This window comes from Martes martes (genome assembly GCF_963455335.1).
Source record: "Martes martes genome assembly, chromosome: 4".
NCBI lineage: Eukaryota > Metazoa > Chordata > Mammalia > Carnivora > Mustelidae > Martes > Martes martes.
Genome location: NC_137891.1, coordinates 150020295 through 150046963, shown reverse-complemented (window position 1 = coordinate 150046963; position 26669 = coordinate 150020295). Strand labels below are relative to the sequence as shown.

At 35.5% G+C, this 26669-nt stretch overlaps 1 protein-coding gene across 2 annotated transcripts in view; it reads right to left on the bottom strand.

The window, feature by feature from the left end:
- Positions 1–26669, bottom strand: part of TUT4 (terminal uridylyl transferase 4) — a 197963-nt gene that overhangs the window by 55640 nt on the left and 115654 nt on the right. For both annotated transcript variants that reach the window (XM_080800998.1, XM_080800999.1), the window contains 6 exons: positions 24306–24422; positions 15021–15198; positions 13191–13279; positions 12118–12169; positions 9241–9310; positions 7512–7638 (listed from right to left, as the gene is read on the bottom strand). In XM_080800998.1, coding sequence (XP_080657124.1) covers positions 7512–7638; positions 9241–9310; positions 12118–12169; positions 13191–13279; positions 15021–15198; positions 24306–24422 — 633 coding nt within the window. The remainder of the gene's footprint in view (positions 1–7511; positions 7639–9240; positions 9311–12117; positions 12170–13190; positions 13280–15020; positions 15199–24305; positions 24423–26669) is intronic.

Here is a 26669-nt window from a genome sequence, read left to right as displayed (position 1 = left end):
AATTTCTTTCATGAGTACTTTATAGTTTTCTGAGTATAGATTCTTTGCCTCTTTGGTTAGATTTATTCCCAGGTATCTTATGGTTTTGGGTGCGATTGTAAATGGGACTAACTCCTCAATTTCTCTTTCTTCTGTCTTGTTGTTAGTGTAAAGAAATGCGACTGATTTCTGTGCATTGACTTTATATCCTGACACTTTACTGAATTCCTGTATAAGTTCTAGCAGTTTTGGAGTGGAGCCTTTTGGGTTTTCCAAATATAGTATCATATCATCTGCAAAGAGTGATAGTTTGACTTCTTCTTTGCCAATTTGGATGCCTTTAATTTCTTTTTGTTGTCTGATTGCTGAGGCTACGACTTCTAGTACTATGTTGAACAGCAGTGGTGATAACGGACATCCCTGCCGTGTTCCTGACCTTAGCGGAAAAGCTTTCAGTTTTTCTCCATTGAGAATGATATTTGCGGTGGGTTTTTCATAGATGGCTTTGATAATATTGAGGTATGTGCCTTCTATCCCTACACTTTGAAGAGTTTTAATCAGGAAGGGATGCTGCACTTTGTCAAACGCTTTTCAGCATCTATTGAGAGTATCATATGGTTCTTACTCTTTCTTTTATTAATGTATTGTATCACATTGATGGATTTGCGGATGTTGAACCAACCTTGCAGCCCTGGAATAAATCCCACTTGGTTGTGATGAATAATCCTTTTAATGTACTGTTCGATCCTATTGGCCAGTATTTTGGTGAGAATTTTCGCATATGTGTTCATCAAAGATATTGGTCTGTAATTCTCTTTTTTGGTGGGATCCTTGTCTGGTTTTGGGATCAAGGTGATGCTGGCCTCATAGAATGAGTTTGGAAGTTTTCCTTCCATTTCTATTTTTTGGAACAGTTTCAGGAGAATAGGAATTAATTCTTCTTTAAATGTTTGGTAGAATTCCCCTAGGAAGCCGTCTGGTCCTGGACTTTTGTTTGTTGGGAGATTTTTGATGACTGTTTCAATCTCCTTACTGGTTATGGGTCTGTTCAGCTTATCTCTTTCTTCCTGGTTCAGTTGTGGTAGTTTATACGTCTCTAGAAATGTATCCATTTCTTCCAGATTGTCAAATTTGTTGGCGTAGAGTTGCTCATAGTATGTTCTTATAATTGCTTGTATTTCTTTGGTGTTGGTTGTGATCTCTCCTCTTTCATTCATGATTTTATTTATTTGCGTCCTTTCTCTTTTCTTTTTGATAAGTCTGGCCAGGGGCTTATCAATCTTATTAATTCTTTCAAAGAACCAGCTCCTAGTTTTGTTGATTTGTTCTATTGTTTTTTTAGTTTCTATTTCATTGATTTCTGCTCTGATCTTTATGATTTCTCTTCTCCTGCTGGGTTTAGGCTTTCTTTGTTGTTCTCTCTCCAGCTCCTTTAGGTGTAGGGTTAGGTTGTGTATTTGAGACCTTTCTTGTTGCTTGAGAAAGGCTTGCACCGCTATATATTTTCCTCTCAGGACTGCCTTTGTTTTGTCCCACAGATTTTGAACCGTTGTGTTTTCATTATCATTTGTTTCCATGAATTTTTTCAATTCTTCTTTAATTTCCTGGTTGACCCATTCATTTTTTAGAAGGATGCTGTTTAGTCTCCATGTATTTGCCTTCTTTCCAAATTTCCTCTTGTGATTGAGTTCTAGTTTCAGAGCATTGTGGTCTGAAAATATGCAGGGAATGATCTCAATCTTTTGGTACCGATTGAGACCTGATTTATGACCCAGGATGTGGTCTATCCTGGAGAATGTTCCATGTGCACTAGAGAAGAATGTATATTCTGTTGCTTTGGGATGGAATGTTCTGAATATATCTGTGATGTCCATCTGGTCCAGTGTGTCATTTAAGGCCTTTATTTCCTTATTGATCTTTTGCTTAGATGATCTGTCCATTTCAGTGAGGGGAGTGTTAAAGTCCCCGGCTATTATTGTATTACTGTCGATGTATTTCTTTGATTTTGTTATTAATTGGTTTATATAGTTGGCTGCTCCCATGTTAGGGGCATAGATATTTAAGATTGTTAGGTCTTCTTGTTGGACAGACCCTTTGAGTATGATATAGTGTCCTTCCTCATCTCTTATTATAGTCTTTGGCTTAAAATCTAATTGATCTGATATAAGGATTGCCACCCCAGCTTTCTTCTGATGTCCATTAGCATGGTACATTGTTTTCCACCCCCTCACTTTAAATCTGGAGGTGTCTTCGGGTCTAAAATGAGTTTCTTGTAGGCAGCATATTGATGGGTTTTGTTTTTTTATCCATTCTGATACCCTGTGTCTTTTGATTGGGGCATTTAGCCCATTAACATTCAGGGTAACTATTGAGAGATATGAATTTAGTGCCATTGTATTGCCTGTAAGGTGACTGTTACTGTATATTGTCTCTGTTTCTTTCTGATCTACTACTTTTAGGGTCTCTCTTTGCTTAGAGGACCCCTTTCAATATTTCCTGTAGAGCCGGTTTGGTGTTTGCAAATTCTTTCAGCTTTTGTTTGTCCTGGAAGCTCTTTATCTCTCCTTCTATTTTCAATGATAGCCTAGCCGGATATAGTATTCTTGGCTGCATCTTTTTCTCGTTTAGTGCTCTGAATATATCATGCCAGTTCTTTCTGGCCTGCCAGGTCTCTGTGGATAGGTCCGCTGCCAATCTAATGTTTTTACCCTTGTATGTTACAGACTTCTTTTCCCGGGCTGCTTTCAGGATTTTCTCTTTGTCGCTAAGACTTGTAAATTTTACTATCAGGTGACGAGGTGTGGACCTATTTTTATTGATTTTGAGGGGCGTTCTTAGCATCTCCTGGATTTTGATGTTTGTTCCCTTTGCCATATTAGGGAAATTCTCTCCAATAATTGTCTCCAATATACTTTCTGCTCCCCTCTCTCTTTCTTCTTCTTCTGGAATCCCAATTATTCTAATGTTGTGTCGTCTTATGGTGTCGCTTATCTCTCGAATTCTCTCCTCGTGGTCCAGTATTTGTCTCTCTTTTGCTCAGCTTCTTTATTCTCTGTCATTTGGTCTTCTATGTCACTAATTCTTTCTTCTGCCTCATTTATCCTAGCAGTGAGAGCTTCCACTTTTGATTGCACCTCATTAATAGCTTTTTTGATTTCAACTTGGTTAGATTGTAGTTCTTTTATTTCTCCAGAAAGGGCTTTTATCTCTCCGGAGAGGGTTTCTCTAATATCTTCTATGCCTTTTTCGAGCCCGGCTAGAACCTTGAGAATCGTCATTCTGAACTCTAGATCTGTCAAGTTACCAATGTCCGTATTGATTAGGTCTCCAGCCTTCGGTACGGCCTCTTGTTCTTTTTTTTGAGGTGAGTTTTTCCACCTTGTCATTTTGTCCAGGTAGGATTTGCTTTCTCCTGCTGTGGAATTCCGCTGTTCTTGGTGACTGAAGTTGGTTTTGGATGGGTTTCTTGTTGATCTTCTGGGGGAGGGGCCTGTTGTAGTGATTCTCAAGTGTCTTTGCCGCAGGCGGAATTACACCGCCCTTGCCAGGGGCCGGGCTAAGTAATCCGCTCGGGTTTGCTTTCGGGAGCTTTTGTTCCCTGAGCGCTTTCCGCTTTCCGCTTTCCGTAGGGTTCCGGAGGACGGGAATGAAGATGGCGGCCTCCCAATCTCTCGGCCTGAGAGCTTGGGGTTCCGCTCCTCAGTGCGCTCTCAGAGCACAGTGCCCAACCGCCCCGCCTCTCGGGCCTGCAGTCGCACCTTGAGGAAAGCAGTCAATTGCTGGAGTTGGAGAAAAGCGCCGGGTCGCTTCCGTCTCCGCAGCCTCCAGCCGCGCTCCGAGCCCACCCAGCCTGCGACCGGCACAAGGTAACCCCGGGCTTAGAGCTCGCTCCTCGGCTTTGTCGCTGTAGCTGGCTTCCCCGCTCTAATACCTGCGAGCTCTGCAGCACTCAGACACCCCCCAGTCCTTCTGTGACCCTGGCGGGACCTGGGGTTACGCTGACCCCGCCTGGGTTTCCCCCCGGTTTAGCCTCTGGAGCGATGTTTCCCAGTGGAGCCTACTTTTAAAAGTCCCGATTTTGTGCTCCGTTGCTCCGCCACTTGCCAGGAGCCGGCCCCTCCCCCCGGGGTCTATCTTCCCGTCGCTTTGGATTCACTTCACCTTTCAGAAAGTGATCGATTTTCTGTTTCTAGAATTGTTGCTCTTCTTCTCTTCGATTTCCCGTTGGATTTGTAGGTGTTCACAATGGTTAGATAAGCTGTCTAGCTGATCTCCTGCTACCCGATGTCGTCTCAACCTGCTACTTCTCCGCCATCTTGACTCCTCCCCTATTCTGATGTATATTTATTATATTTATATTTATAATTTTATTTATTTATTTGAGAGAACAGGCACACACGCACACAAGCAGGCAGAGCAGCAGGCAAAGGGAAAGGGAGAATCAGACACAGGAAGCCTGATGCAGGATTCTATCCCAGGACCCTGGGATCATGACTTGAGCCAAAGGCAGATGCTTAAGTGACTAAACCACCCAGGAATCTGGTCTTTAATCCATTTTGAGTTTGTTTTTGTGTAAGGTGTAAGAAAGTGGTCCAGTTTAACTTTTTGAATGTAGCTATCTCCAGGGATCTCTTTCAGATGTCAAATACTGCTAAAATTAATTCTTCTATTAACCACAAAACCTGGCTCTCAGTCAGGAAACCTGACTATAAGAGACTGATAAGCCTCAAGTGTTTTTGTTGTTGTTGTTGTTGTTTTAATTTTATTTATTTATTTGTCAGAGAGAGATCACAAATAGGCAGAGAGAGAGGAGGAAGCAGGCTCCCTGCTGAGCAGAGAGCCTGATGTGGGGCTCGATCCCAGGACCCTGGAATCATGACCTGAGCCAAAGGCAGAGGCTTAACCCACTGAGCCACCCAGGTGCCCCAAGCCTGAAGTATTTTAAGAGGCTTTACTAAAAAACTATTTCCTACTACTGGAATGCTAAAAATATAGCTACTTAAGAGGAGAAGACAACCAGAGAATAGTCAACAGCAATCTTATTAGATCAGTTACAAGAACATATTTATAAACTGGAATTTTTCTAAGGCCTCAAGGTATAGAAAATCCATGCTTTATTATAAGATGTGCAATGTGGCTTAAAACTTCAAGATAAATAAAACTGTTTAAAAAAATATCTTTGAGGGACACCTGGGTGGCTCAGTTGGTTGAGCATCTGCCTTCGCCTCAGGGCATGATCCCAGGGTGCTGGGATCAAGTCCCATATATCAGGCTCCTTGCTCAACAAGGGAGCCTGCTTCTCCCTCCGCCTGCCATTCCCCCAGCTTCTGCTTTCTCTCTGACAAATAAATAAATAAATCTCAAAAAAATAGTAATATAAAATTTAAATTTAAATTTAAATTTAAAAAATCTTTGAGAGGAAAAACATACCAGGAGTTATTTTTAGGTTTCTTACAACAAACTCAGAAAATGAAAGCCATAAAAAAAGCTCTTTGTAACTAACACAAACTGCGAAAAATCAGACACACTGTTCTGTTGGAAATAGGAAAGAACTACTCTGCAACCCGCTTTGTATGCACATTTAGTGTCCTTCATTGACTGGTACATTTAGAATCAATGTAAGTTTGAGCACTCTCTTCTAAGAGCCACTTTAGAAAAGAAAGTTTATAGATCACATCCCACCCCCCAATGAAAATTACTTATTTAAGTATCATTTATATTCTTCTACCACGTCTACTTACTTGAATAAAAGAATATCTGTGAGAAAATGGACACTTTTATGATAACCAGAAAATTAGGGTATAATTAAGAAATGCCATCCAACTGTTTATTCTTTCATCCCTTACGAAACCAATAACCTTCCCAGAGCTAATACACTGAGCTTCCTGAATAACAGCTGTTTCATGTACCAGTCTCATCACACACTATGAGAAACCTTGGTTACTAGAGTTTTTGCACTAGTTCTTATTTCTGTTGACTTACTGTTGTTTAAATACTCTCAGTTGCCAATTTAAAAAACTGTGTAGCATTTCAGAGTTCAAAGTACAGTCTCATGCATTATTTCATATCACCTTTGACATAATTTCTCCAGATGGAAAAATTGAGGCTCAAGTGAAATATCTTGCTAAAAATCACATATTTATGAAAACGAGAGTTGGAATTGGTTTATTCCATCTCACAGTACTAAATTTCTATAGTACACTAGGCACAAGGGATAATGAAATAAACAAGGAGAGGTACTCACTATATCCCTCAGTCTGGTTCAGTGCTCCCAGTCACTTCCAACGGTTAAAAATCCGTTGGGCCATGCATATATTGGGCCATGCATATATTCAATAAATTGAATTTATTGGGCCATGCATATATTCAATAAATACTTATTAAATGCACACCAAGTGCAATAAAATAAGCAGCACTGGGACCATCAGTGAATAAATAAAACAGTTTTCCTCACTAAGTTCACAATTTTCTTGGAAGAAAACAGATCACAAACAAATAAATGCATGTATGTCAAGTTCTATGAAAAAATTAAAGCAAGGTAAAAGCAGGGAGAATGATGGGGGCAATGCTATTTTATATAAGGTGATTCAGAGAACTCTGACAAGGTGAAATTTGAGCACAAACCTGAAAAAAGTAAAAAAGTGACCATGCTGGAAATGTGGGGTATGAAAATTCTAGATGAAGGGAACAGTAAACACAAAGGCCTTGAGTTGAAGCAGCACCAACCTTAGGATTTCTGTTACTTACTTTTCAAGCTGTTCCTTACTCAACCAACCAAGCTAAGTCTACCCCAACCCTGAGTTCAATCCTCTTATCAGAGTCCAAACAAAAAATTCCAAAAAGAATTCTCTAGCAATTTTTGCTCTCCTTTATCATTCCACCATAGTTCCTTAATCCATCCTCTTTGTGTAAGACTGAAAATTTCCTCATCACTAATATAACAAGTCATGAAGAGTACACTGATAAGAACATACACAGAAAAGCTATACTCTCTCTAGTCATCTGGATTGGTAACGGTAATTATTTTATTACTCTTCCTTACCTTCATACCAAAGAAATTACTACAAAGGGAACCACAGCCTTTAATAATTAATTCTAATTTAGGAAACAACTGATTCTCAGCAGTTACCCAATCAGAAAGTATGTAGGTTTATCGATGATTTAGAGGAGAGAGAATATTGTTCTAAGACAGAGATGGGGAAAAAAGATGCTAACAAAAAAACCTTGCAAACCTATGCATTAACTTATATCTTATAACTTTCACTCACATTAAAAGTGACAATTTGAGCCTCATTTACTATGCAAAAGAAAACACTTCTGTACTACATAAAAGGAGAAAAACAAATCAATCATTCTGTGTTTGTGAGACTGCTTTATCTTCATGTCCATAATCAAAACCTGCCATAGCACTTTCTGTCTAGCACAGATAACCATTTTACCTCCAAATATTAAGATTTATGTTACATGTCAGTACAAGAAAAAGTCTCAGTTTCCTTAAAGACAGGTACTTTTTTTTCTTCTGCTCCACTTACCTTAGCCCAGTAGCGAAAGGCCAACACCAAGGGAGTAAAGACAGGTTCCAACTTGCCAAGAGCAGCAAGTAAATCAGTAGTGAGGCATGCCATATCATTTCCTGCACTCACTCTACAAAGCAAACCACTGTGAATGAGACAGAAACAAATTTCCCTGTATTAATATCTTACAAACCAGAATATTCCAAACCCTATGGTTATCCTTTCTAGTCACCATAATTTTTTTGCATTGTTTTATTATGTTCAATTCGCCAGCATATAGTACATCATTAGTTTCTGATGTAGTGTTCAATGATTCATTAGTTGCATATAACACCCAATCCTCATCACCACACGTGCTCTCCTTAATCCCTATCATCCGGTTACCCCATTCCCCAATCCCCTCACTTCTGTAACCCTCAGTTTGTTCCTGGAGTCCAGAGTCTCTCATGATTTGTCTCAGTCACCATATTTTAATACCTAGGAAGTCATAATAAAAATAAGACTTTTAATAAACTGAGAGCTTACTGAAAACTATAATCATTTCCATAACTAGAGTTCCATATAAAGATGTTTTAAATACTCATTTGTACTTCACAAATAAATTTCAACCTTATTTAGAACTTAAATTCATCAGAAATCACAAAATTTGTTTTACATCAAAGACACTGATCTCATCAATATCAAGTGGTACAACATATCCTCCCAGTTCATTCTTTTTGCTTTGCACAGGATAAAAAGAAAAAAATAAAATGCTGAACTGACTAGCTATAATTATTGACTCTAATTTTTCCCATCCAAGCTTTCATGGTTTTACTGCTACTTCCAGGTTTTACTGCTACTTCCAGATTAGAAAGGATGTATGTATTAACCCATAGGTAATGCTTATATGTAAATGAAAATAGGAGCTACCTTAAGGAGTGACAGAATTATAGTAGAGATATTTTGGTGGCAGGAAGAAGAATGTATCTGAGGTTCCACAAAGAGGCGATTTGATACAAATGTGGTTACAAAACAAAAAAACATAAAACACTAGAAGTCAGAATACTTCCATTCCAATTCTGATTTTACTCTAAATGATGTGAATTTAGTCAAATCATTTAGTTCCTCCATGTCTCAATTTTCTAATTAGAAAACAACAAAGTTGAATTAGATTTCCATAGATCCTAACTTGGAATAAGAAAATAAAGTACTCTTAAAATTAAAGATATATAGGTTAGTTTTCAATAAAAGAATACTTAATTATTTCTATATTGTTTCCATGTCTCCCACATTGACCTCAAACAGGATTATTTCAATTTCCTTTATCACAGGCACATTGTTCTCTCAATCCTATAGACATCTGACTAGAAAGGCAAGAATAGTTTTCAATGACTCACTCAATTTTAGTGAACCAAAAACTAGATTCTAAAAAACTGTGAGCTCCTTAAGAAGAGTGGATATTTCTTATTTATGTTTGTATCCCTACAGCAAAGCAGTACCTAATATATAGTAAATATTCAATACTGTTGGATGAATGAACTTGAGAAAAAAAAATAAGAAATTTTGCCTTACTGTGTCTTGTTTTTAACTGGTAATTCTATTTCTTGTTCACAAGCTTTTAGTAAGCTTTTGTTTTTAATAAATGGAAAGTAGCTTAGTTATATTAATCCAAAGAGAAATCTAAAATAAAAATTTCCGTCTTGGAAATGTTCACTATATACTCAGTTATTGTTATTTCAAAAAATATTTTCTATTCATTGTTACCAACCTTTTTCGATCTTTGCATACCACAACAGGAACTTTGGCATGAAAATCAGATTCCACATCTATATATAATACTAATAAGGGAAAAAAAATCAAGTAAAATGATGTCAACATCTCTCAAATATTTACTCTATGGTAAACACTAAGCAGTAGCATCCTTCTAAAAATCACTCACATTGCTTCTGTGATAATATACACTTCTCATTATTAGCATCAAACCAACAGAATCTCTTACCTCTCATAGTGTCATTTGCTGTATGTCACAAACCACAGGCATAGTCCAAAATATTGTCCAAAAATTATAATCACCTTAAGAAGAAAGAACTTAACATCTCTAAAAGTTTGAATATTTCCTAGTAAGTATACAATCTAGTCAGTTATTAAACCTTCAAAAATATAGCAAACAACAAATACCACTTACTTCTATTTCCGAAGAAGTCATGAAATGAGAATCTACAATTCTCTGACAATTTAGTTCTTTTAAATTATTTATGCAAGTAAAAGACTAACTCTGCTGGCCCCATTTCCTGTTAATATATGAAAGGTCTGCCAAATCAAAGCTCTTAAGGAAGAAGAGGGTAAAGCACACTTCCACTCTGAAGTCTTTCTCTACATCTCCCAGGTAGGTACCATGTCATAAATATTTAGTCTAATAAAAATAGATGTTTTAATACTATTTCATTTGAGGTTTAAAGAACATTTCTTAGTAGTATTTGTTGGAATTATAACTTATAAAAAAATTATCTGCTGAAGACTTATATGCCAGGAATTGTATTATGCGTGGTGGACAGAACAATGAATGAGACACAAGGAGCTCAATTAAGGGTTTAGAAAACAAATATATAAACAGCTCTATCCTGTAGATGACAGGATAGAAGTCTTAAAGGAGTACAATGAAGGCATAAAGGCAGTTGAGTAGTATTCCACTGTGTGTATATATATACCACATCTTCTTAATCCATTCATTGGGCACATGATGTAATGAGCACTATAAGACTGATGAATCACTGAGCTCTACCTCTGAAACAAATAATACACTGTATCTTAATTGGATTTAGATTAAAAAATAAACTAAAAAATTTTAAAAAGAAAAAAGGCAGTAATAATCTTTTTTATCAAACAATTTTTTAAGCCTATGTTATGTGACTTAAGATATCTAGTCATGTATTTAAAACACATTTACAAGATGCCTCAGTGGCTCAATTAAGCATCTGCCTTCGTCTCAGGTCATGATCCCAGAGACCTAGAATCAAGTCCCACGTCCAGCTCTTTGCTCAGCAGGAATCCTGCTTCTCCTCCTGCTTGCCACTCCCCCTGCTTGTGCTCTCTCTCAACCTCTCTCTCTGATAAATAAAATCTTTAAAAAATAAATAAAATACATTTGCTAAGTTGATATTATCCACTTTTTAAAGAAGTAAAAGCCCTAAGTATACCTCTTATCTGTAATATGCTTCAGAGTTTTTGTGCAATAACAAACAAATACTAAGAAAGAAATGATACTAAAAATCCCTTTACGACATTAATAGGACCAAATAAAATGTTTTGAGTGCAAAAACAAAAACAAAAACCCAACCAACAAACAAAAAAACTAAGGAAAACAGCCAACAAGAAGCTAACAATAAAAAACTGACAGGGGATGGGGCGCCTGGGTGGCTCAGTGGGTTAAAGAGTTTAAAACTATGAAGTCAATGACACTATAAGGCTAAGGTCAATAAGCTATCTCTCCTAAGCCAAACTGCAAATTTTTTTTTAAGATTTTATTTATTTATTTGATAGAGAGAGAGACAGCAAGAGAGGGAACACAAGCAGGGGGAGTGGGAGAGGGAGCAGCAGGCCTCCTGCTGAGCAGGGAGCCACATGCGGAGTTTGATGACAATCTTCTCATCAAAAGGATAGTAAAAAATATATATACATATATAGCCATTTTACAGATGAGGAAACTGAATTAACACTTAAATAATCTGCCAAAGGATACAACCAATAAGTGGCAGAACTAAAATTTGAGCCCAGAAAGTCTGGCTCCAGATCCTCAGCTCTTAAGCATTTACTTTTAGCAAGAAAAGCAGTAAATAAAAAACAAAATAATATTCCATATTGTACCACATAACCTATGACCTGGTTTAAGACAGGCGTAATTTTTTAAAATTTTACTTTTTTTTAAATTTTTTTTATTTTTACCTATATGAATGTTCATTTTACACCAGAAACAATCCAAACAGACAAGGCAGATACGAAAAACTTTTTAAAAATTTTTTTAAAAAGATTTTATTTATTTATTTGACAAAGAGAGATCACAAATAGGCAGAGAGGCAGGCAGAGAGAGAGAGGGAAGCAGGCTCCCCACTGAGCAGAGAGCCTGATGTGGGCTCGATCCCAGGACCCTGGGACCATGACCTGAGCCAAAGGCAGAGGCTTAACCCACTGAGCCACCCAGGTGCCCCCAGATATGAAAAACTTTTGATAGGTATGATTTGATTGATGGAACTATAAATGATTAGTTTAATATTAAGTGGGGGGAAAATACTCAGTGCATGCACATATTTTTTTCCCTATGTCGCTCCCTAAATCATCCTTCATCAAATGGCCTCCTACTGATTATAGGTTTTCTGTCTACACAAGAAATGCCTATAATATTCAAAGCTTACATTTTTAAATTACCCAAAGGCAGTACGTTTTTACATATCAGCTTTAAATGTACTTTTGATCTAATGACATATAAATTTTGTAGCACACCTACTCAACAAATATATAACTTGATGTAATATAATGACTCAAATATGCTATGAGTGTTATTTGAACTTGGTTAGTCATATATAAACAATACATTGCATGTACCCTTAAAGAATTTTCTTTAGAAAGACATATTAAAAAAGAAACTCACCATTTTTTTTTAAAATCCCAAGCACTTGTATCAGAAGATCTGGATGATTCATCTAAAAGATTTCAAATTAAATCAATACACTACTTTCATAGTTCAAATTGCATACTTTAGGGATAATTCAATTTCATTAAATATTTAAATAAAATCATGCTCTGTATCTTAAAATAATGAAAAAAGAAGGGAGTTTTATATTAACAAATATTGTTCATGGCAGTACAATCTAATAAATAATGGAGTACTATTATTCCATCTTAGAATGAGAAAAGATTCTGGAATTTCACAGTAAAACAAATGGAAAAGAAATTAGTTTACCAAATAATTGTTAAAGAGAAGTTGTTAAGATAGGAAATTTAAGAGATACTGATACTGGCAGTATGGTCAAAAGGCTTAGATTAAATACTACTTTAACAAGCTTGTCAAATTCTTAGTGTAATATGTACTTTGTTGCTATTTTTAAGTATTTAATAATCACATGCTAATTTTAAGTAAATTACTGTATCAGATGAAAATTAAAACATCAAATTTTCACCTAAATCAAACCACTTTGAGTATTACTAAAAAAAATCAGTAACACACATTAACCGATCATTTTAAATGTTTCATAGGTCAATAAATAAGTAGTATTAGCTGTGCTAGTTACTACTTATTTAAAAAGTACCCACAATGTACCACACACTACCCAAAAATGCCTGGTATACAGCATCTCATGTAATATAAAGTTATTATCCCTGTTTTGGAAATTAAAAAACTGAGGCTCAGAAAGTAACTGCCTCGTTGCAGCCAAGATTTGAACACAGATGTATGATTTCAAAACTCTTCAATTCTATATTGCTTATAAGCAATAACTATTCAACGAAATCAAACATGTATAAGCATTTTCATTTTTTACTGTATTCCTCTGCTTTCCTTTTCCTCTCCCTTATTTCTTTATTCCACCTATGTCTAACACCTAATAGTTTCCAAAAGCAACCTTTAATTATGATAGTAACACTCTACAAACCAGTTTTCTAGTCCCCCAAAATACCAAGTACTAGTTAAGAATCACATAGAAAAAGATTTTTCTAATTACTTACCCTGGGAGGAAATTTTATATCTATATTAACATCACTATTTTTCAGAGCAAACTTAGTCAGAGATGAGCCATACAACCTAAGTGAACACTCTGGAAATAAAGGAAAAAATATCAAAGCATGAAACAGAACACAAATGGGAAAATTTTTAAAACAATGGTAGGAAAAATGCATATATTTTAATTTCATGTCTTCCAATTCTAGTTACAACATTTATAGAAGAATGACATCCTTTCTAATTGATCTAACAAGATAATAAAAATGTTTCTCGATTATGGGGGTCAGGGACAAAGATGGAAGAAACTACTTATAAAAGTCCAGTGTTTAAAAAAAAAAAAAAAAAGTCCAGTGTTTAAACAAAATTTTAGAACAGTTCATTTAGGAATGACTAGACGTATGTTCAACATTTAATATGTAACAGTAAAGAATGTACTAACCTATGTACAGCTATTGTCATAAACTACATTTACTTATTTTTAGATATTTATATTTACGTAAGAGCACTAAAATAGTAAAGGGATCACAGACATTCAATGCCAACATTCTTTAAAAATACAAACAGAAGTCTTATCACTTGAACAAAAAAACAAAATCCTGTGCCTTTGAAGAATTCACAGAACAAAATATATAGGAATAGTAACATACAACCTACATCTTTTTCAGACAGTCGAATATATTACTTCAAAAATTTTAAAAGGTTCTCATCAGAGGGCAAGTTGAAAAATTACATGATTGGAACTACTGGGGCAGGCAGGTGCAGTTTCTTAGAAAATGTGAGTTCATACTCATTTGTATATATAAAGGTCTACTTTTCAAGTTCACAAAATGTCTGAAAGTCACTGAAGTCATTAAAATCATAAAAATTTCATTTCTATTTTTAAAACAGATATTTTTAGGCATTTTAAAATAAAAATTTTAGGCATCTTTTTTAGGTATCTTAAGTTATTTAAATAATCTCTATACCCTACATCGGCTTTAACCCACAACCCCAGATCAAAAGGCACACGGTCTTTCAACCGAGCCAGCGAGGTGCCCCAATACTAAATTACTTCTGCATATAATTTAAATTAGTATTCAATTTTTTTTATGGAAAACCACATTATTATAGAAATAAGAAAGAGAAATGAAAATGTCTTCCATTTTTAAATTTCAATTTTACATTCTTTCTTATAAGGCTCACAATGGCTCTATATAAAACTATAATTTGTCAACTGCTCAATATCCCTTTGGTAGTGAGAAATGAGTCTTATTTAATAGATATTTAAATTCAATATTGATGCAAAAAAATAGTAAGGGCTAAACAAATATAATCTTTATATAAATGTCTATAATAAACCTAGCACAACTCCCACTTACACCAAAAACATAAGCTTTCTATAAAGAAAGAACAAAGTCAAAAAGAAATAAAAGTGCAAATTTTACTTCTAATGACCCCAAGTAAATAAATTAATTTTTCCCCACCATCAGGCCAATAGAACTCTTATTCTATGACTGGCTAGAATGTATATACTGAAAATAATATAACTAAAATGTCCATTCAGAAGTCAGAAATACTAAAATTATTAAACATAAGACCTTTAAGAAATTTTCCTGAATCTGACATTTAAAAAATCTTTCTTATTTACAAATATTATATTCGTAACTCCCCATTTTCCTTTCCTGAAATATTTCCCCCCCCAAAAAATCACTTAAAAAATAATTAAATTCATCTGCTTTTAAGATAGAGAAACAAAGAGAAGGGAAAACATAAAGAAATTTACACAAGTAAAGTTGACAGGAAGCAAAGTGAAGAGTTTTACGATTTTAAAAATTAAGCATAAAGTATATTTGTACCTGGTAAAAACGTTGTTATAATCTTTGACATTTCCTCCACAATTTCCTGACGGACTCTGAGGTCATCATCTGTTATTCCGTGTTCTTTTGCTAGTTCAATAACTGCAACACTTAAAGCAGCCAAGTGGCCAGGGGTAGGAGGTGGCAGAGAACGAAGCTCACTTTCTTCCTGCTTTTCCTATTAGTGTAACATTTAACACCACCATAAAAAATCTTTTCTATTTTAATGTCCTTACACTTAGGATAAAAGACTAAACAAATGTATTAACTCAACAAATATTCACCTTCTACGTGCCTGATTCAAGACAACTAGGATAAGGAAGTGAACAAGACAGAAATCCCTTCCTTTGTGACTAAGTATTGGAAGACTGAGGGGTGCTTTGGGGCAGGTTCCTATTAAACATTAAAAAAATAAAAATCTGTTCTTCTGTTTACATAAATTCTGAAATACTACATCAAAGCCAAAATATTTTAAGTAGAACACTTGGCTGTTAATTCTGCGGATAATTTTATTACAGCAAAGATGTAGATGTAGCAGAAAGTCTTGAATCCTCTCTCATCTGCATATTAAATGGTCACAGGAAAATATCCTAGACACTTTCATCCCATTTGTTGTATTGCCTACCATTTAAAATTGATTTCTGTCATTTTCTCCAATGCTAAGCCAAATGTTCCCCAAAACCCTTGATTTCACTAAAAGTCTGAAAGCCAATTTAAACCAAAAACTAAAGAGGGATCAAATAAATTATATATATACAATTTTTAAAGATTAATCTTTTTCCTGATTTTTAAAAAAATACATGCTAATTGCAAAAGTTACATAAAACACAGGAAAATACAAAGAAAATCATCCATGATCTAGTATCATATTATTTCCTTTACTTTTTTTTTTTTTTAAAGATTTTATTTATCTGAGAGAGAGAGAACAGGAGAGGGGAAGGGCCGAGGGAGAAACAGACTCCCCAGAGCCGGAGATAGGGCTCAATCCCAGGACCCTGAGATCATGACCTAAGTCAAAATCAAGAGTCGGGCACTTAACCAACTGAGCCATTCAGGCACCCCTTCCTTTATTTTTTTTACCATAACTGGATCATACCATTTCTTTAATGTTATAATAATGGCATTTTCTATACCCCACATTTCAGTCAAGAGACATTCTCTTATTTTTTGAGGCATGCAGCTCCCAACAATTCTAAAAATCAAAAGTAGCTTATTCTCTCTACTCCCCATAATATAGTTAAACAAAGACTTCACTCTATTTCTAATTTTATTTAGTGTTACCATATTTAGTCTCAACATAAAGTTTACCTAAGATAAAGGTAAACTATATCAAACGTAGGGGGTAAGACAACCTCATTTTTATAAATTTCTGTGACTATTTCTGCAATCTTAATTATAATCTAAATCTTGGATGAGTGTCTGAAGTTGTCAGGTCTATTTTTTTAGGATTCATCCAAGGTATTAATAGCTACACACTTAATACCAAAAAATTCTCTGAATTATATTGCTAAATTGTCATGGAAATAAAAAGATAAAAGAGAGTCGATGAACATACTCCTCTACCTATGTTATTAATAAGCCTATCCTATTTCCTTTAGGATACTGTTCCATCTAACAGTCTCACTGATATCCTTCTATCAATGATCATCCTCATATATCCTGTCATAAGTATGCTCAATGAAGTCTCTGCCTATGTAACTTAATACTAGTTAACAGATAAATAAATGTATACTATCATGTCAGGAAAAGCTATGAAGAAAATCAAACAAGGTATGTCTACACACTGATGGGCAAGGGTTATTATTTTAGCACAGAGTGGACAAAGAAGGTCCCTCTAAACAGGTAGCAGAAACCTAAAAATGAAAGAGAGAGACATTTAAATTTCGGTGGGAACAGCATTCCAGATACAGAGAACAGTAAATGCAGAAACTTAAGGCAAGAAAGTACCTAATGTTATTTGAAGAGATCAGTGTGGCTAAAGGGTTAACAAAAGGGTGACTGGAAGGTAGTAAGGTTGAAAAGTTAACTGGAAGCTAAATATCATATGACCCTAAGTAACTTGGTAAGGACTTACATTTTATTCTAAATTGGGAAGCCAAAGAGGGGCTATGACCAGAAAGTAACATGATAGGACATATTTTAAAAGAGCAATCCTTGCTGATAAATAAAGAATAACAGACTATAGTATGGGGGCAGGAAGGAGGGCTAAAGTTGGAAATAGTCCAGGTGAGAGACAGTGGTAGCATAGACTAAAACAGAAAGAGTAGGAGGGCCTAGCCAGCTCAGTCGGTAGAGCATGTAACTCTTGAGTTCAAAGTCATAAGTCTGAGCCCCACACTGGGCACAGAGATTACAAAAAAAAAAAAGCCCAAACAGAAAGAAGAGTGTGTGTGACAAATGACTAAATTGGGAATACAAAATGTTTTGAAGGTAAATTCTATACAATTTGTTAATGATGTGAATGGGGGGTATAAATCAGAGAGATAAATCAAAAGTGTTTGTCCTAAGCACCTGAGTAAATAAATGGTTCTGCAGAGATGAGGTAAGTTCTGGAAACAATCAGTTTAGGCTAGGAAATAGTGCCCAAGAAGGAAGAGTCTCCTAATGAGTCTCCTATTTCTATTCCCCTTCATTCTATTTCCCTTCATTCTATTTCCCTTCATTCTATTCCCCTTACTTCCACCAGTTAGTCTTCTACTTTAAAACTTTCAATAAATCCTCAACAGAATACCAGCAAACCAAATTTGGCAAAATATTAAATAGATTACACATCATGACAAGTACAATTTATTCTTGGAATGCAAGAATGGTTCAACATACAATAATCAATGTAATCATCACCTTAACAAATGAGAGGAAAAAAATTTTTTATGCATCTTGATCAATGCATAAAAAGCATTCAACAAAATTTAACATCCTTTTGTGGTCAAAAACAAAACAAAATACCAAACTAGGAATAAAAAGAAACTACCTCAACATAATAAAGACATATTTGAAAAACCCACAGCTTACATTACAGTCAGTGGTTAAAGGCTGTGAAAGATTTTTCTCTAAAGTCAGTAATGAGTCAAGAATGCCCATTTCCACCACTTCTATTCAATATGTTCGAGAAGTGTTAGCCAGAAAGAAATGAAAGGCAATGAACTTGGACAGGAAGAAATAAAATTAACTCTATTCACAGATAATAATCTAATACGTAAAAAACCCTTAAGATGCCAGACACACACAAAAAAATTAGTTAGAACTAATGAACTAAATTCAGTAAAGTAACAGGACACACATCAACACAAAAAAACAGTTGCATTTCTAGACACTAACAACAATCAATCTGAAAAGGAAATTAAGAAAACAATTTCATTTAAAACAGTCCCCAAAAGAATAAAATACTTAGAAATTACCTTAAAGAGATGAATGACTTGTACACTGAAAACAACAAAACACTGCTTAAAGAAATGAAAGAAGGCATGAAAAAACAGAAAGATATCCCATGTTCATGGATTGGCAAGCTTAATAGTAAGATATCAATACTACTCAAAGCAATTTACAGATTCAATGCAATCCCATCAAAATCCCTTTAATCCCTATTTGCAGAAATAGGAAAATTGATGCTAAAATTAACATGGAATCTCAAGGGACCCAAAATAACCAAAACAATCCTGAAATAGAACAGAGTTAGAAATTCACACTTCCTGATTTTGAAACTTCTTATGCAGAGCAATAGTACTTGCCATTATGGTACTGGCATAAAGATAGATGTATAGGCCAAAAGAATAAAACACATAACCAACTCATATATATGGTCAAATGATTTTTAATAAGGGTGTCAAAACGATTCAATGGCAAATGGACTGTCTTTTCAACAAATGGTGCTAGGAAAACTGGATACCCACATGCAAAACGGACCCTTATCTTACACCCATATACAAAAATTAACTCAAAATGGATCAAAGACCTAAATGTAAGAGAAAAATTATAAACTCTTAGAAGAAAAAAGCTTCATGACACTAGATTTGGCAATGATTTCTTAGCTATGAAACAAAAAAACCCACAGACAACAAAAGAAAAATCAGACAAATTGGAATTTATGAATATTAAACCTCTGGGGGGCACTTGGGTGGCTCAGTGGATTAAGCGTCCAACTCTTGATTTTGGCTCAGATCATGATCTCAGGGTCATGGGATCAAGTCCCACATCATGCTCCGAGCTCAGTTCAGAGTATGCTTGAGACTCTCTCTTTCCCTCTGTCCCTGCCCCTACTCATGCTTGTTTGGGCTCTCTAATAATAAATAAATAAAATCTTATAAAAAATTAAACTTCTGTGCATTAAACAACACTATTATAATAGGAGTAAAAAGGCAACCCACACAATAGGAGAATATATTTGTAAATCACATATATGATAAGGGATTAATATCCAGAACATATAAAGAACTCCTCTAAAACTGAACAAGACAACCCAGTTCAAAAGTGGTTAAAGGACTTGAATAAACATTTCTCCAAAGAAGATATACAAATGGGCATTAAGTACATGAAAAGTTATTCAACCTCACTAATCACTGGGAAAATGCAAATCAAAAGAACAAGGAGATACCAATTCAATGAAGATGACTATTATCAAAACAAACAAAAGAGAAAAATAACGAGAGTTTTATAAACGTGGAGAAACCGAACCCTTGTGCATTGCTAGTGGGAATGTAAAACAATGTAGCCATTGTAGAAAACAGCAGGGCAATTCCTCAAAAAATTTAACATATTTACCATTTGGTCCAGCAATTCCACTTCTGGGTCTATACACAAAAGAAATGAAAGCAGAAAATGGAGAAAAAACTACCAATGTTGATACCAACATCATTCACAATACCCAAAAAGTAGAAACAAACTAAACATGAATGGATGGATGGATGGATGAATGAATATACAAAACATGGTACATACATAAGATGAACTGTTATTCAGCACTAAAAGGAAGGAAATTCTGATACATGCTAGAATATGGTTGAACTCTTGATCTTAGCTTGAGTCTTGATTCAGGGTTGTGAGTTCAAGCCCCACCCTGGACTCCACACTCAGAGTGGAGCCTACTTCAAAAAAAAGCATTTTCAGCATCTACTGAAATGATTTTTTGTTTAATATGATAAATTACATTGATTGGTTTTCTAAACCAATACTGTACTCCTGGAATAAGCCCCACTTGACCATAATATATTTCTTCCTTAATTTTATTGTTAGATTCAATTTGTTAAAGTAATGTATAGAATTTCTGCATTAAAATTCATGAGAAATATAGTCTGAAGTTTTCTTTTATTGTCTAATCTTTTTCTGGTTTTGGTATGAGAGTAATGTGGGACTCATGGACTGAAATTAGGAAGCATTCTTACTCTTCATTGCCCTGGAATATGTGCAGAACTGGTACACATATTATCAAAATTATCCCAGAGTTCAAACGTGACCTTTTCTTTCTTTTTTTTCAAGTTCTTTTTTTCTTTCCATTTCATTTTGGATGGTTTCCATTGTTATATGTTCAAGTTCACTAACCTTTTCTTTTGTAAGGTCTGATCTACCATTAGTCCCATTCAGTGTATTTTTCATCTTAGACACTGTAGTTTTCATTCTTGTAAGTTCAGCTTTAATCTTTTTTGTATCTTTCATGTCTCTAATTTTTAGAATATCAGGAATATAGTTATCTGCCTTGATGTCCTCCTCTGCTAATTCTTTTCTGTCAATTCAAGGTAGTTTTGATTGGCTGATTTTTCTCCTTATTGCAGTATGTATTTTCCTGCTTTGGCTTTACTATCTATGAATGCCAGACAATGTGAACTTTTTTGTGGTGACAGATATTTTCTATTTCTGTATATACCCTCAAGCTTTGTTCTATAACAACATTAAACCCCGGAAATAGTCCTTTTGGGTCTTGCCTTTAAAATTCTTTAGTTGGGGGGAGCCTGGGTGGCTCCAGTCAGTTAAACATCTGCTTTTGGCTCAGGTCATGATCTCAGGGTCCTGGGATCGGGCTTTATGTCAGATTCCTTGCTCAGGAGGGAGTCTGCTTCTCCCTTTCCCTCTGCCCCTCTCCCCCTGCCCTTCTCCTCCTCCCCACTCATGCTCTCTCTCAAATAAATAACATCTTTTTTAAAAAAGTCTTGGGGCACCTGGGTGGCTCAGTGAGTTAAAGCCTCTGCCTTCGGCTCAGGTTATGATCCCAGGGTCCTGGGATCGAGTCCCACATCGGGCTCTCTGCTCAGCGGGGAGCCTGCTTCCCTTCCTCTCTCTCTGCCTGCCTCTCTGCCTGCTTGTGGTCTCTGTCAAATAAATAAATAAAATCTTTTTTAAAAAAATTAGTTTTTAAAAAATAAAAATAAAAAAAGTCTTTATTGGGATCAGACTGAACTTAGTTTCTATATATTCCCCACTCCTGAAACAAGATCCTTCTGGGCACTCTACCCAATGCCCATGAAGTACGAGTTTTTCAGTCTGAATAGTGGGAAGGTACTATTCTCAGCCCTATGTAAGCATCAAGCACTATTCTAATTTCTTCAGATGATTCTTTCCCTGGCTTCAGGCAGCTTTCTCAAATGCATGTACCAATCAGTACTGTGCTGAATACTCTGAAGGTACTGTCTTTTTATCTATAGATTTCTTTCTGTATAGCTTTCTCTTTTTTATTATCCTGTCCTGCAAACTCTAGCCACCCTGGATTCCCTGGACTCAAGTTCATCTCCTCAACTCTGGGAATGTACTGGGTTCCCCTTCCTATAATGCAGTATGGAAACTCTCTCAAACTAGAGTAACTGTTGGGTTAATCTCATTTGTTTTCCATTCACTGCCTGAAAACCACTGTTAGCTATTTTTAACCCTTTTTTCCTTTGGTTTATTCAGGAGTAAAGGTAAATCTCGTCATTATTATTACAAATTCAACTAAGCAAAAATCTACTACAACTGCTTTTAAGGGTGGGTTTTTTTTGTTTGTTTTGTTTTTTTTTTAGTTTTTTTGTAATGTCCTCAAATTTCCTTATAATGTATATAATGTCTACTGGCTTTCTTTTTAAGTTTCTTGTGTGGAATTCCCTGAGCTTCCTGGAATTAATGATTAGCATCACTCAACATTTCTTGAGATTTTCAGTTGTTATCTCATAAACTACCAATTTTGTCTTTGTCCTATTAAATCTTCTGAAGCTCTAATTAAATCAAAATAATATGCTGATAGGGCACCTGGGTGGGCCAGTTGGTTAAGCAACTGCCTTCAGCTCAGGTCATGATCCTAGAGTCCCAGGATGGAGTCCCCTATTGGGCTCCCTGGTCAGCAGGGAGTTCTGCTTCTTCCTCTGACCCTCTCCCCACTCACGCCCTTTCTCTCTCATTCTCTCACACTCTCTCTCTCAAATAAATAAATAAAACCTTTAAAATAATAATAATAATAATAATAATATGCTAGTAAGATCTTAATTTCTGGGGCACCTGGGTGGCTCAGTCATTAAGCATCTGCCTTTGGCTCAGGTCATGATCCCAGGATCCTGGGATCAAACCCTGCATCAGGCTCCCTGCTCAGCAGGAAGCCTACTTCTCCCTCTCTCACTCCCCCTACTTATGCTCCCCCTCTTGCTGTGTTTCTCTCTGTCAAATAAATAAATAAAAATCTGTTTTAAAAAATTAATTTTTTTTTCCTTCTGAGTTCCTGATTTTCTTCAGTGCATTCATTTTTTCAAGAAAGACATATTGAGCACCTACTGTGTCAGACACTGTCCTAAGCAATATAGAAACAAAAATAAGTAAGAACTGAAACCTGCCCTCTGGAATAGCCCTCTAGAATATTGGATATTCAAGTCTAGAAGAGGAGACAAAGCAGACATGCACAATACAATATATCCAGTTTTCTGATCAAGCAGCTCTGCAAGCACAGAGAAGGAATACCTAATCCAGACTTGTTGGGAAGGTCAGGTCAAAGAATTTTTCTCAGAGAAAATACACAAGCAGACACTCAGACATAAGTAGGAGATTATATAATATTACTATTACCACTTTGAGGGATGCCTGCGTGGCACAGTCGGTTGAGCATCAGACTCTTGGTTTTGGCTCAGGTTGTAATCTCAGAGTCGTGGGATAGAGCTCTGCACTCAGCACAAAGCCTGCTTGGGATTCTCTCTCCCTCTGCCCCTCCCACTTGTGCTCTCTCTCTCTCTAAAATAATAAATATATCTTTAAAAAGATATGTATCAGCCTCATAAAAAATATACATTACCACTTTGAAAAGAAAAGCTTAAATGGCTAAAATACTAATAATTTTTTTAAAACATTACTCATACCTATGTCTATGAAATGTTCTAATAAAAATAACTGAAAAATTATGAATTCCGACAGTCTAAAGATTATAAGGCCCTGCATGGTCTGGACTTCTCTAGCTTCATCTCACATCATTTTCCTCCTATCTCTCTTTGCCCAAGTCATACTAGACTCTTTCTGTTCCTCATATGCCATGTCATCACTTACCTTTTTTCCTTTTTTCTTTTTAAGATTTACCTATTCATTTTGAGAGAGCACACTCACAAAAGTAGACTGAGCGGCAGAGGGAGAAAATTTCAAACAGACTCCCTGCTGAGCTCAGAACTGACTCTCAATCAATCCCACGATCCATGAGATCATGACCTGAGCTGAAACCAAGTGTCAGACACTTAACCAACCAGGCACTCCCTTTTTGCCTTAATTTCAAACTACTACTTCAAAGTTCAACTCAAATATCTTTCTCAGAAATGTCCTTGTTGCAGAGTAGGTAAAATATCCTTGTATACTTTCTTAGCACCACATTTCTTCCTTTAATAGAACTCAATATACTTAGATTCTTTTTCAGTGTATGCCTTCACCAATATTTTAGAAAATCTGAGGGTAGGATCCACAACTATCTTATTCACCACTGCCTAGACCTAGTACACAAAAATTCAGTAAGCATCAGCTGGACTGACTGTATTTGACAGTTTCTTTTTTTAATTAAGATTTTATTTTTAAGTAATGTCTACACCCACAACATGAGATCAAGAATCATATGCTCTACCAACTATATCTGACAGTTTTAACTTTGAGAATCAACATACTTCAGTACGAACAGACTGGCTCTGAAAAGGTTCCCGTCCTGACCACCTAAGATAAAAGAAGGGCAATCACAGCTTTTAATGCTATCACTTGAGTTACTAATGTAAAACAGGACAAATACCCCATTTTTAGTTTAATAAATAAGTATTTGACAGAGTTTTGCCATTTGAAAAATAAATAAAATATTTTGAAAAAAGAACTCACCAAAATATTTTTCTTATGTCGTTTCTCCTTTATATGTTTATGAGCTCCCTGGATGTTTTCAATGTGAATTAAGCAAAGTTTGCATAGATATCGGCAATTGGTATATTCTGGTGAGCGCTGAAAAGTTAAAAAATGCATTTTTTCAGAAAGCAGGGAAGTATTTGACTATCTATGGGAATGATATAATTACATAAATATAAGAAACAAAAACAAGCATTAAAGGAATAAATTTTTAATAAACAAATCAGTACTTATATCCCCAAGAAATAGTTGTCCTTTTCAAAATAGTCATCATAGGAGATCATATACTCATTTCAAACAACACTGTGATAATGTTAAATGTTTGATACTTATCTAATATAGTCCTTAGAATCCAATGTAGGATAAGAAAGGCAGTCTTAGTAGTCTTCTTCCCAATGCTTTCCCAAAAATTGGTTTCAAACCTTGACTTTTTGATAAAAAATAAAATCCACCCTCAAGTAGGAGATTTTAAAAGAATATGAGTTGAGAATATGGAAGAATATTCCAAAAGCTTAGTTCTGAAAACATTCCACTCAATCACAATCTCATGGGAATAAATGAATAATCTCTTGAGGCCACTATTCTAAAGGGAACAATTCTGATGACACACAAAAATTATCATAGTACTTTAGTCATACGTTATAATAACCTCTTCGTGAAATAATAAGAAAAAAAACTTAACTAATTCCAAAGTGCCTATTATGTGCCAGGTGCTAAGTTAGGTGCTTCATACACAATTTGTCTTTTTAATACCTCTAATAATCCAATTAGATTGCTATTATCTTCATTCTCTACAAAAACTCATACAGCCTATAAATTTCACAAGGATATAATATTAAGTAGGAGATGATGAATTTAAATTCATGTATATCTGATTTCGAAGCCAACTCAACCCTTATGATTATAGAATGAAAAATTACAAAAGCATAATAAATACACACTGAATTTTAAAACATTATTTCTAGTGCCTTATACTGCAATTTCTGAAATTACAATGCTTAAATTTTTATTTCAGATTGATCTTCAATAGCTTGTAACTCCTGACAGATTCTCTAACTTCATAATATTGATTTTCTTCAAATGGAAACCTGCCCCAAATTTAGCAAGAGTCCTACCACAGACTAAAAATAAATACAGCCATCATTTATAAAGTATATAGAACCTTCAACTTTATGATTCCCCATTTTACTGGCAAAGCAACTAAATCTCAAAATTTAAATAATTTTGTCCAAAACAATAAGCAAAAAGGAAAATTCAGCTCAATCCAGTCATTTCAATTTGTAGTATAAAAATTCTTTATCCCTTCACAATGACACGGATGGAACTAGAGAGCATTACGCTAAGTGAAATAGGTCAGTCAGAGAAAGACAAATATAGTATGATTCCACTGACATGTGGAACTTGAACAAAACAAATGAGCAAAGGTTAAAAAAAGAGAAAGAGAGGCAAACCAAGAAACCAAATTTATCAAGAGAACAAACTGATGGTTACCAGGAGATAGGTGAGTGAGGGGATGGGTTAAATAGTGATGGGGATCAAGGAGTACACTTGTTGTGATAAGCACCTGGTGATGTACAGAAGTGTTTGATCGCTCTACTGTATACCTGAAACTAATATTATACTGTATATTAACTAACTGGAATTTAAATAAAAACTTACAAACAAAAAACCATAAAAAAACTCTTTCAAATCTGTCTTTATTGGGGAATTAATTAAGCCCTTGCAGAGACTCCTACCTCTTAGTTTCTAACCACAACTAATACTTAATTCCCTAAATATTTTCTGAGCTCATAACAAATGTCAAACATTTGTCCAGGAAGGAGGGATATATAGCATAAACAAAACAAAACAAAACTGTCCTTACAATTTACTTCTAATATACAGAGACATGTAATAAAGAAATCCACAGATAAGTAGGAATATGGTGCAGGGGTGTTAACTACTTTTTTAAAAAGGATCATCACTGGGACGCCTGGGTGGCTCAGTTGGTTAAGCGGCTGCCTTCGACTCAGGTCGTGATCCCAAGAATCCTGGGACAGAGCCCCACATTGGGCTCTCTGCTCAGCGGGGAGCCTGCTTCCTCCTCTCTCTCTGCCTACCTGTGATCTCTGTCAAATAAATAAAAATAAAATCTTTACCCCCCCCCCAAAAAAAGACCTTACTGATAAAATAATTGAAAGGAAGTGAAGGATTAAACTATGTGGGTATTTGGGAAGAGATATTCCAAGTAGAAGCAAATGTTAAGCTAAGCCCTTCAGGCAGGAATATGCTAATATGTCTGAGACCCTGCAAAATGCCTAATATATGACTGGCACTGAGTGGTAAGGAGGGCCAGATCACAGG